General features: G+C 40.8%; 1 protein-coding gene across 4 annotated transcripts in view; it reads right to left on the bottom strand.

Moving 5' to 3' along the window:
* LOC122874305 (neural-cadherin-like) overlaps window positions 1–12391 on the bottom strand; it is an 82295-nt gene that overhangs the window by 40988 nt on the left and 28916 nt on the right. For all 4 annotated transcript variants that reach the window (XM_044191972.1, XM_044191973.1, XM_044191974.1 and 1 more), the window contains exons 3-8: window positions 12002–12227; window positions 10475–10679; window positions 9175–9286; window positions 6783–7032; window positions 2505–2647; window positions 854–1026 (exon numbers count right to left, since the gene is read on the bottom strand). In XM_044191972.1, the coding sequence (XP_044047907.1) occupies window positions 854–1026; window positions 2505–2647; window positions 6783–7032; window positions 9175–9286; window positions 10475–10679; window positions 12002–12227 (1109 nt within the window). The remainder of the gene's footprint in view (window positions 1–853; window positions 1027–2504; window positions 2648–6782; window positions 7033–9174; window positions 9287–10474; window positions 10680–12001; window positions 12228–12391) is intronic.

The following is a 12391-nucleotide window of genomic DNA, read 5'->3' as shown; positions in this document are numbered from 1 at the left end:
AGACATGATGGCACAGACTGTATGGCCTGTAGGTAGCTGTTCATAAAAATCACATAATATCAAACATAAGGTCATGCTAGCCCAGATGGTTCTGAGGCGTAACTTGATATTTAAACACATCAAGTTGCCAAGACTTCCAGCCCACCCAAAAGACCTCAGGAGCTCCAGCTCAGCATGAGTATGGCTTCTGCCGAAGTTCAAGTCATTCCTAATTAAGGAGGAAGTTAATTAAACAGGTATAGTATATTGTGATGATATTGCACTTTTTTCATAAATTAATTGAAATCCCAATGGAGTGCCTAAAGATAGAGTGGGTGTACAGGCTAATCAGAACTCTTGGGAAAACAGAGCGGAGAGAGACGGAGGCCAGGGAAATGAGAACGCCAGGACAAGAAATAAGCACTAGAGAGTGGGATGATGAAGAGAGGGAGGACCGAGTGATAGACAGAGGAATAACTGAAGAGCACTGAGAGGATGAGACAGACAGGCAGATGAGAGCACATTCTTTTATTTGAGGCAAAACAACTGACTGTCACCTATTAAGAAGGGTTCAGGTTGGCAGTGATAACAACAAACAAAACAATACTTTGAAGGAATAGTTTGACATTTTGGAAAATGAGAGTGGTATCAATCTTCTCATGTAATTCTCAGAATGAAAGCAAATACGGGCAAGTGTATTTCCAAAAATGTTGAACTATTCCCTTAAAATCAATTGAAAATTCATTAAAAGGAAATTCTGGTCTTTTTTTGGGTCCCATTCTCATAATTGTGGCCATTCTGATTAATGGGTCATGCTTACTTTGCACTCACCACTTGAATTGTGACTTATGAGAATAATAAAAAATATCCTCACCGCCTCAAATACAGGTTTGTTGTTGTTGACATCATCAACTCCAACGATGACACGTGCAGTGGAGAAGAGAGGGTGTGGCCCACCTGATGCATTGTCATCTGTGGCCGTTACATTCAGGACATACTCCAGGCCTTGAAGCTTGGGCAGGGGAGTGGAGCGGAGACGAATTAACCCTACAAAGACCACAGACCCATTCAATTACACATTATAAAACATGGTCCCTCCTAACACAGTAAGTACAACTATTCCATTAGTCATTAAGCAGGATGTTGTTGCTACTGTGGCCTTGCATGATGAGGGAAGTACTATCAATAAAAACACACCAGAAAATGCATTCTGCGTGTTGTTCTAGAAATCGTAAGTGAGACAGCAAATGGTAGAAATTCACCTCAGAAATCCACAGAAAGGTAAAAATCTGATATGTAGACTAAATCCAAAAAACAATTTCACAGTGGCGATTTTTGTCACATTTCTAATCTAATAATTGCATGCTCTTCTCTAAAGATGCCCATCCAGTTTAAGCACTTGAGCAAAAACATAAAGTAGTAAGTGACTCAGGTTAGAAGTTAACCATGCTCAGCAGATGTCTATTAGCTGTTCCTCTCACCCCCTTTGTCTGCTTTCATGTAACAGTCAAGATAAAAGGTGGGATAAAAGGATGCAGCTTTGCCTCTGAGTCAACATCTTTCTCGTCAACAGTAATACAAAAACATCAGAGGTTGCAGGACGAACAAGCAGCCTGTGATGTGGGGGAAACTCACTGAAGTGAGCGCATCGGGAGATTTTTTTACTCTCTTGTTGTGTTTCTATTCATCTTTTTCAATGCTCTTGATTAAAGACAACACAGCATGCTGATACACACAGATGTGAGTGCCTGACTTCCCTCTCTCCCAATTTGCTTGTGATCCTGGCTGCCCACAGAGCAGAGAAGCGGCCTAGCTCCTAATGACAATGCGTGACGTTGACAGCACTGCGCCACTACATTAAAATAAGTGAACTGTGGGATGTACACGGTAATTCTCCCGGCTTAAATGTCAACCTTGTTTACAAATGCGACCTGAGCTCTAGCAGCTATTCAATGAGCCAGCACTCTTCGTATATATACAGTAAGTGGGAAGCCGTATAGTGGTTTTCCTGCACCCAAAGGATATCAGCCTTAGCATTTTCTTGCGATGAGGATATGCAGAAAGGGTGGAAAGGAATCTAAAAAGATGACACAAAAGAAAGAGGAGCTGGCAGAGCACAGCCTGAAGATTGTGAGCTATGATAGAGCAGTTGTTGTGAAATTGAATTGAAAGGGTTGGGTGACAAATGTCACAGTGATTGCCACTGGTTTCGGATCAAAGGGTAAATAAAAAAGATAAACTGTGCAGTCACCAATGCTAGAAAGCTCTGAAACATGGGGTACATTCCTCTCTGTACCTGCAAAAAGAAAAACCAAGTGTGGAAATTTCATAAATAATGTCATCGTTTATATTTATGACCCCAATAATAGAAAAAGCGGTACTCGTAATGAAATTACAGCTTTTAATATCAACTTTCAATATCTTTCCACATAGAGAAAACTGAATGTGTGATTTGACGGAAAGCCTGTAAATTAAAGTGAGGGCTGCAAATGTGAAGCCTGGCCGGACAAATTAAGAAGTATCACCTTTCTGGCTGTCAATGACGAAGTTTCCTTCCTCGTTGCCTGCTGTTATGGAGTAGATTATACCATCACCATCTGGGTCTTTGGCCAGAACTGTGGCAACAAGGGTGTTGGGGCCCGCATCTTCAGAAACAAATGTTCGATATCTGCAAAGAGGAACTCAAGTTTAACAAGTGCAAGAAAGTGAGAATACAAACAAGTTGCAAGTTGATGATACACACACAGACAGGAGATACAAATCATTTACACAGTCTAAAGCATCAGCAGGCTTATTAGACTTATGGTTGTAGCTTTTGCTTGTCACCATGATTTAACCTATCCTCTTAGCTGGCCAGACCAGAGACAAATGATAATGTCTAGTGGGATGTTGAAGTCATTGAACAAATGGTGCTTCCAGATACCCAGCCTGCTGTGGGCCATTTGATCCAGTGCCTTTTAAAATGTCAACAGTGATTTGCTTGCTCTGTGGTGCTGGGCAGCGAGATGCCCAGTGAGACACAGGAGACTGATATACCACTATGGTACAAAGCACAATGGGGTGGAGATGAACTGCGTTACTTGGAGGACGTGGAGATGAAGTGAAATGGAAAACAGAGCAAGAAAGTCGAGAGAGGAGACAGGTGACAAAAAAGAAGGCAGGCAGTGAAATGACAGGTAAAGTGATATGTGGGAGTGAGAGAGTGGAAAGAGGAAAGAGGAAGGCTGATAGACAGAGAGGAGCAGGATAGAAGAGGGGGCGGCGTTCTCACAGTTTGAGTTGATTCGTCAGCAGAAGTCATCCCTTGTGAGATTTTGTGCTGTATTCTCTTCTAATGTGTGTGTAAGTGTGTGTGTGTGTGTGTAAGTGTGTGTGTGTGTGTGTGGGGGTCTGTAGTGAGAAGTGAGAAGTCAGAGGTGATTGATGGTTTACAGAAGAACGCTGATGGGTGATTCATCTCCGCCAGCCGCAGCAGTCTCTGTGGCAACATGAGTGACCTGTAATCTGTCACCCGGCTCAGAGGCCACCTCTCCGCAGCTTTGTGGGATGAGACATATACACTCCCTCTGCTTTTCTTCCTGAAACATCTCCCTCCATCTCACTGAACTGTGAAGTTGTTCAAAAACAGAGTAAGCCTGCCTGTCCACCTGCTGGCCTGCATGTCTGGCTATTTGCTTTCTGTAGGCTCTCTGCTTGTCTGTCCCTCACGTCAATCACTTTTAACCTCTCTACAACTTATTCAGCTCTGAACTGAGAGGACATGTCAGGAAACATTAACCTGTCCACTTACATGTTAGAGTATCTCAGTCTGATTTGTTATTGTTATTAATTTCATAAACATCATAATATCCATCAGTCTACCTCTTTACCTACATGCCTGTTTTTGTGCTGTTTTTAGCCACTCTGTCTTCTTCTGCCCTCACAGCACTTATCTACATCTCAGTAAGCCACAGTATGACGAAGTGCCCAACACACCCTACCTGGCAAAATGCTTGCATTTCCAACTCTCTGTCTGCTGGTCTGGCAAGAGTATTTGTCTGACTGCTGACAGGCTTCTCTGTTTATCTGCATATCTGACTGGCTGTCTCCTGTCTACTAGCTGTGTATGCTTTGGTATTCTCTTCTTGCTTGCCCTGCAACCATGTTTCAGTGTGTTTTTCTCCTCAGTTTTATGTTTCTCTGCTTACATCTCCACCTCTCTGCCTGCCTGTTCATAAATAACTAGTTTATTTGAGGATTTTCAGTCAGGATTTAGAGTGCATCATAGCACAAAGACAGCACTGATGAAAATTACAAATGACTTTTTAATTGCATCGGACAATGGACTTGTCTCTGTACTTGTCTTGTTAGATCTTAGTGCTGCATTCGACACCATTGACCATCACATCCTATTACAGAGTGGAACATTTAATTGACATTAAAGGAACCGCACTAAGCTGGTTTAAATCCTATCTATCAGATCGATCTCTGTTTGTACACGTTAACGGTGAGTCCTCTGTGCACACCAAAGTTAGTCACGGAGTTCCGCAAGGTTCTGTACTTGGACCGATTCTATTCACCTTATATATGCTTCCTCTAGGCAATATTATTAGGAAACACTCCATAAACTTTCATTCTTATGCGGATCATACCCAATTATATCTATCAATCAAGCCAGATAAAACGAATCAGTTAGCTAAACTTCAAGAATGCCTTAATGACATAAAAACCTGGATGACCTGCAATTTTCTGATGTTAAACTCTGACAAAACTGAAGTTATTTTACTTGGCCCCAAACACCACAGAGACACATTATCTAAAGTTATAGTTACTCTAGATGGCATTGCCCTGGCCTTCAGCACCACCGTAAGGAACCTCTGAGTTATCTTTGATCAGGATTTATCCTTTAACTCCCACATGAAACAAACTTCAAGGACTGCCTTCTTTCACCTACATAACATTGCAAAAATCAGGCACATCCTGTCTCAAAATGATGCCGAAAAACTAGTCCATGCATGTGTTACTTCTAGGCTGGACTATTGCAATTCCTTATTATCAGGCTGCCCAAATAAGTCCCTTAAGACTTTCCAGTTGATCCAAAATGCTGCGGCACATGTACTGACAAGAACTAGGAAAAGAGATCATATTTCTCCAATATTAGCTTCTCTGCACTGGCTCCCTGTAAAATCCAGAATAGAATTTAAAATCCTCCTCACCTACAAAGCTCTTAATGGTCAGGCACCATCGTATCTTAAAGAGCTCATAATACCTTATTATACGACTAGAACACTGCGCTCCCAGAATGGAGGGTTACTTGTCTCTTGTAGAATGGGAGCCAGAGCCTTCAGTTGTCAAGCTCCTCTCCTGTGGAATCAGATCCCAGTTTGGGTTTGGGAGGTAAACATCATCTCCACATTTAAGAGTAGGCTTAGGACTTTCCTATTTGATAAAGCTTATAGTTAGGGCTGACTTGGGTGAGTCCTGAACCATCCCTTAGTTATGCTGCTATAGGCCTAGACTGCCGGGGGACTTCCCATGATGCACTGAGCTCCTCTCTCCTCCTCTCCCTCTCCATCTATATGCATTCTTATCCCATTACTGCATGTTACTAACTCAACATCTTCTCTCTCCCATAGTTTTGTGCTTTCTCATCTCTCTCCTCTCTGCTTTCAGCAGGTATTTCTGCCTCTGGAGCTGCAGAGTCTGGATCTGTGATTGTGGGCCACCTGCTGTCCCCATGTTCCTGCTTGACCGCTGTTACTACAATTGTTATTAGTCTTATTACTATTATCGTTATTATTATTCCTATCACAATCATTCCTATTATTATTACTTAATTAATATTAATAGTACCACTACCATTACATTATTATTATTTTAAAATACTAGGTGAACGCTCGATTTTACTAGAATATTAAGCAAGAGACATTTTTAGAAAACATCCAGAACATGCTATGAAAGTAACAACGTCAGACTGTGTTAGTGGTTAATGTGTGAGAAGTGAGTAACAGTTTTTTTATGCCAGATGGCTGTGATTAACACACCAAATAAAATATACTGAGTTTGTCTTACTGGTAGTGGTTTTACTACAGCACTGTTGATGTGAGTTGGCTGCTATTTATGGCAGGGCTCCCAGCATCAAATATTATTGCAACGAACAGCCTGAAGGAAGGCAGGTCTGTGATGTCTAATGTAAAGACCTATATATCTGTGATGAAACTACATTGTATTGCTCAAAGAGCAAAGCTTCGACATAATGAAATGTGATCAGCTGGTGGATCAGAGCCAGCAGTAGGAACATTATTTAAACTTGCCATCTTGGTAACAAACTCTTTGTAGCTGAGCTCTGGCCATGGTTAAGTGGGCTACAGTAATAATCCATATAGCATAACAAGTGCACCTTGAGGATGTTGCATTTTGTGTATGAAAGGTGCCTTGCAAATAAATTTATTATTGTGTTATCTGAAGCAAGAATTACATGCACAAGGACACACTGAATACTTTTTATAATACCTTGTTGATCTACTCATCACGCACTTTTGTGTCTTGGCTTTGCACATTTTCATTCCAATATATAGTCTTCCAGATGCTACATTTTGAGTCCTCAATAAGTTTGAATTATTATCAATAACTACATCAATATCAGCCTTCTCTTAAAGCACATTTTGGTCATGATTTTATTGTTGTTTGGTGTGAGGTAAAAGGCAGAAAGACCAAATAAATTGAAATGACTGTGGCCCAAATGAACAGGAAATGGGGTTTTATGGAAAGAATGGACAGGTATTTTGTATATGTATGTAAGTATAAGCGATAAAGTTGCTCACACAGGCTGGGAGAATTCAGGGGCCTCATCGTTGATGTTTGCCATCCTCACACGGACCGTGGCAGTGCCAGAGTGAGGCTCATCCCCGCTGTCCATCGCCATCACCACAAATTCGTACAGATGGTTAGGCCTCTCATAGTCCAGCCGGCCAGCAGGGAAAATGGTCCCATGGGGTGAAATGCTGAAGTCTGGGCTCAGGGTGTAATAGGTGAGCTCAGCGTTTAACCCCGAGTCACAGTCTGTGGCCAACACTGGCAGGAGGGAAGACATCACACAAGGACCATTATTTTACAATTAATCGAAATGAGCTGAGATGGCTTCAGCTGATGAATATGTTGACATCTGTGTAGATCATTATCTCTCTATGGCTTTGCTAAACATGTGATAGATCATAAGCTCTGACAGCTACAATTACACTACAAAGTGCACTGTGCCCCTCCAGAATGATAACCATCAAAAATGAGCTTGAAGACAAAGCCAAAACAACCAAGTGAAAAGAATGATTTGTATTTTCTGTAGAGGGGGTTTGAAATGATTTTATTCTGAGGTAATTACATAGAAAAACTATAGATTTTTTTCTAATGTGTGATGAGATTTTATTCTAAGACTACAGCCACAAAATTGACACCCTTGCAAAGCTAATTTAAATCCAAGTTTCTTGTTTGGTGAATTTCACTTAAACTCACTGTTTCATACACAGCCCCTGTAGCTCATAACACTTGCATATTGCATATTATTTTGATGTGTTTATTTCCTCTGTGTCAAGCATAAGCAGTCAGTGCATCTTAATGCTTCATTCTCCTTCCATCTCAATGTCTTGTAATATAGTGGCAAGCCTGGCAATTTACTATGTATTCTTTGTATAGTCTGTATAATGTGACTGACTCATTAAATGTTAAAGAATTTAAGGAGTAAACATCACTGTCACTACTACTTCACAGCTTTAACCACAGATTATTTATATCTTCTTTACCATCAACCTCAGTGGGTAAAGTTGAAGTGAGTCTTTACCCAGTAGAATGCAAGTTGATAGGGTAATGGGGATTTCACTCCGTTGGTGCCTCAAAACGTTGACATTTCATTAATTAGCTGAGCAAATTAAAAAAGAAATTAACTCCTTTTCTCTCCTTTTTTTCCCCGATTTTTAGCCCCCTTGATCTGAATAGTTGTAGCATTTTAATTGTTGGGGCATTCTGGGCTTCTGTCAGGGGCAGTTTTTATTGAACTAGTCATACATTCATGGTGTATCGGCTACAGTCTATTTGTAGCATAAAGATCTAACTTTCCCATTGGCAGCTCTGTCAGAAAACTCCCTGTCTTCACTGTCTCTACCTTTGATGCCTCCACTGCTGAGTTATTCCTACCGTACTGGTTGTGTTATTTTTTGTTGATGCATTGGTTTGTATTAGGTGCCATTTTCTCCTAGTGCTGGCTCTGCAGTACCAACAATTTCTACTGCTCCAGGCTGTGTATTCGAATGTTTTCAGATTATATTTGTTCCATTTTTCTTACCCAGAACCCACTAGAAACAATCGCCCAGCCAGAGATTCCCACGACTCACCTATGGTAGCCCACAGGGGACAGAGGTCCCACAGGCGCAGAAACATTTGACAAGAAAAAGGTGAAATGTAAAAAAAATACTCTTGAATAATGGGGCATTTTTTGTATTTAATGTGCTTTTTCTGAACTTAGGGTATTTTTGCTTTTGAGCCCCTGTTAATTTGAGAGTAAAGTGTAAGAGACAAAAAAATGGAAAATTCTCAAATCCAGTTGAGGTATTTTTCTATCAAATGCTGTAGCTAAAGGAAACTCAAAGGCACAGTATCTTAAAACACCTGAATCTCATGACTGCAATCAGAAGTGTAATTTTTTTAAGCAGCAATCAAGAAAAAGTGACCATGACGGTGGTTTTTAGGAACATAGGTTATCACCTATTATGAAACAACCAATTAAAAGATATAGTTCAGTGAATTTCTACATTTCCTTTCGCACAGTATGTTTCTTCATGTGTGTGTGTTTTTTACAAACATTTCCACTCAAGATGTGGCGATTTCACTACATATGCCTTCAGCCTCATAATTGATAATTATATGGCAGACTCATGCAGTAACAGATAAATTGACATGCCATTATTCATACAGTACATAATAAATCAAAACAAATGTGTGGCGTCTTTGTAGCTTTGATTATGATCACAGATCTGAAAGATCTATTAGTTTCTGTCAGTATGCAAAAATAGTCGAAACAATGACTCAAGGTCTGAATTGCAGCTTTGGCTTTCTCTCAAAATACATCTGTTGTTTTTCTGTAGAAAAAGTGACTTTTTGAATAGTTCTCTCTCTGCTTCAAAAAGAGACAGATGGATGTGAAATGTGGGGTCAGAGGAGTCTCACCCTGCAGCAGGGATGTTGCCGTGGTTACAGTCTCAGGGACTCCATCCACACTGTAGATGGATTGGAGGAACTCTGGGACACAATCATTCTCATCTGTTATCAGCACCTGAACCTGATTAGTGTCAGCAGAAGGAGAGGAGAGAGAGGAGAGGAGAGGAGAGGAGAGGAGAGGAGAGGAGAGGAGAGGAGAGGAGAGGAGAGGAGAGGAGAGGAAACAGACAAAATCAGAGTAGAAGAATACAAAATTAGCCTCTCTTTAATAACCTTCAAATCCAGGAGACAACCATATGAAATTCTCTGTTCAGGAAGCTGACCCCAAAACTTAATCTAAATTGCATTTTATAGTTTCTCAAGTTGCTAGTTCAACACATCCTTTATCTTCCACTTCATGATTTTCCTTCATGAGTCAAAAATAGAAATGTTCTGAGCATGTGTGTTTTCGACAAAGGCCCTTAGCCGCCATCCGCCCTCCTAGCTCCCTGTCACCACTGTGTGTAAAGTGTGAAGTGACAGCTGAGTAATAGTCCTGAAATAGCTGGGATAGGTTTTCCCAGTCTCCATCTCCTACTCCACAACATGCAGCTGAGCAGAAGGAGATTTTGCCTGCTAAATCTGTGGTATGAAGTGAGTGCCTGACATGATAATTGGGTAACAAAATCTTTGATAAATAATTTAAACGATACTGAATTCATGAATAGTATATCTAAATATTCGTTTGTGAATGAAGTTTTCAGATTTTGAGTTCTCATGCCAAGTACCTCAGAGTGTGTTCTATATTTTACACAGTTCAACTCCAGATCACACTCTCAACAAAAAGCACTTACCAAGACACAAAAACAAAAGGGTGAAACAAACCACAGAAAAAAATCACTTGGGCCCCCGGTCCACTTGTCAACATTTCAAAACCATTCAGCCATGCCATTCCTGTAGACAGCCAGAAACTCTGCAGCTTCTCCTCTGTGGTTATTTCCAAGTCGTGTGATGTCAGTAGGTCAGCGGTGAGATCAGATCATTGCTGCTAATGCAGTCTTGTCAGCCGATAAGAGCCACATTACATTTAGGTGAAAACTGGTCTGTCTGAGAGCTTGGGAGTCCAATGGGAGAGCACAACGCAGCAAATGTCAGCGACAAAGCAGATTTTTTGTTTCAGTTTAATTCAGCAGTAAGAGTAAAAGCTTATGTGACAGATGCAATAATAAAACATTACAGTGGACCTCAACTTGGGGTTTAGTTGACCTAAGTGCATGAACTGTTATAAGAGTCATGTTTGCTGCCTATATCACTCTCTAATTAAACTAACCTCTGTGGCAGTGCTGAGGCTGCCGGGCTCTTCGCTGGCTCGCACCATCAGCAGGTAGCGTCGCTGGTCACTTTCATAATCTAGCGTCTTGGTCAGACTGATCTCCCCCGTCTCCTGCCGGATGCTGAAAAGGCTACTAGGATTGATCAGCAGGCTGTAGCTGATTGGTTGTTTTTGGAAGGAAATGCCAAACACCACCAGGAAGCTGCAGGACAAAGAGAAAGTAAGTAAAGTAAGTAAAGTTTATTTAGTATAGTACCTTCTACAGAGCAAGATCCCAAAGTGCTTCACAACAGTAAAATAATTAAAAATACGACCATAAGAAACAATAAAAGAATAAAAAAAATTAAAAAGCGATTCAAGGAAAAGGACTATTCGATTTCAGTTGCACACATGTTGAATTAAAATCAAAATCCTCTTTTCATACATCAGCACTGCTCTACATTGAAATCAATTTCTGTATGGCCCATTGACTATGTGCTATACATATGGTCAATTAGTACTTGTCAGTTCTGCGTAATAGTGTAATACTATTATACAGATATCAATGTTTGTTTTCACGGTTAAGAGAGTTTGCGTTCCCCTAATGGTGTGTGATGATGATTTGTAAATTCGTGGTTGAGTGCCCTGGTGTGACCAAATGAATATTCATCAACACAAGTCTTAACAGGTAGCATATTTAAATCAACACTTAAGACAAGTGTGTCTTTATGCATGTCTGCATTAGTTATTGTAGGTTTTAGCAGAGACGTATATGCATGCATTTCAGTTTTAATTGTTACAAATGTAGGTTATTATTAAGTGATGGACATGTAAAACTGTCCGTGTTTAAGTGAATCAATGAATCAGAATGCTTTCATGCATGGTAAATGGTAAATGGACAGTACTTGTATAGAGCCTTTCTAGTCTTCCAACCACTCAGCACTTTACACTATGTCACATTCACCCCATTCACACATGTGCATACACTGATGGCAGAGGCTACCATGCAAAGTGCCAACTGCTCATCAGAAAGAAACAAATCATTCAAACACACTCACACACCGATGGCACAGCCTTCAGGAGCAATTTGGGGTTCAGTATCTTGCCCTTCAACATGCGGGCTCGGGGAAGCCGGGGATCTAACAACAAGCCACAGCCACCCAATGCATGCATTCATCCTAGTGTTTGGATTTACAGATATGAAGTATACTGACGATCCAATTTTTCCCTCCTTCCTTATATTATATTCTTCAGGATCATTTACACCTATTGAGGCAACAATAAAGAATCTGACAGAAGAGTGTTTGGTGATAACCACATGGGAATAGACCACATTTGAATAAAAGCCCCAGCATCTGTTTAACTACAAAGACTTCAAAAAGATATCACATTACTGTAATTTCTACAGAAAAGTCCAAATACCATCACACACTATTGGAAATTAAAAAAGAAAAAATATCTCATGATGTTTTGCCTGTATCACACAGCTCTAATTCATCCCTGCTTATGAATGTGTGAATGAATGTTAACACATGCGGTACTCACGGCTGTCCTTCAGGCGTGTTCTCTGGTATGGAAATGGAGTAGCTAGAATTGGTGAACTGTGGCGCTCTGGCTCCTGCGACCACAGAGAGCATGGCAGGGGCACTGCGGCTGCCCAGGCCATCAAGGGCCACCACACTTAACAAGTACTCTCTGTCACTCTGAAGCACCAGCCCTGTGGTCACCACCTGGCCTGTCTTCTTGTCCACTGCAAAACAGCCATCACCACCTACAGGGAAATACAATGACATTATTTTCTAGCCCTGGATCCAAACCTATCCAATACTGATGGCTGGAATACTAACTAAATGTTACCCAAATGGCAGTTTGAAATAGGTGATGCTGTCTTGCTGGGTTTGCTAAGTTAAGGCCCACAACACATTCAGCGTTTTT

Source organism: Siniperca chuatsi, linkage group LG4 (genome assembly GCF_020085105.1).
Source record: "Siniperca chuatsi isolate FFG_IHB_CAS linkage group LG4, ASM2008510v1, whole genome shotgun sequence".
NCBI classification, from domain to species: Eukaryota; Metazoa; Chordata; class Actinopteri; order Centrarchiformes; family Sinipercidae; genus Siniperca; species Siniperca chuatsi.
Note: the sequence above shows the minus strand (reverse complement) of the source record. Positions and strands in the feature narration are given on the sequence as shown.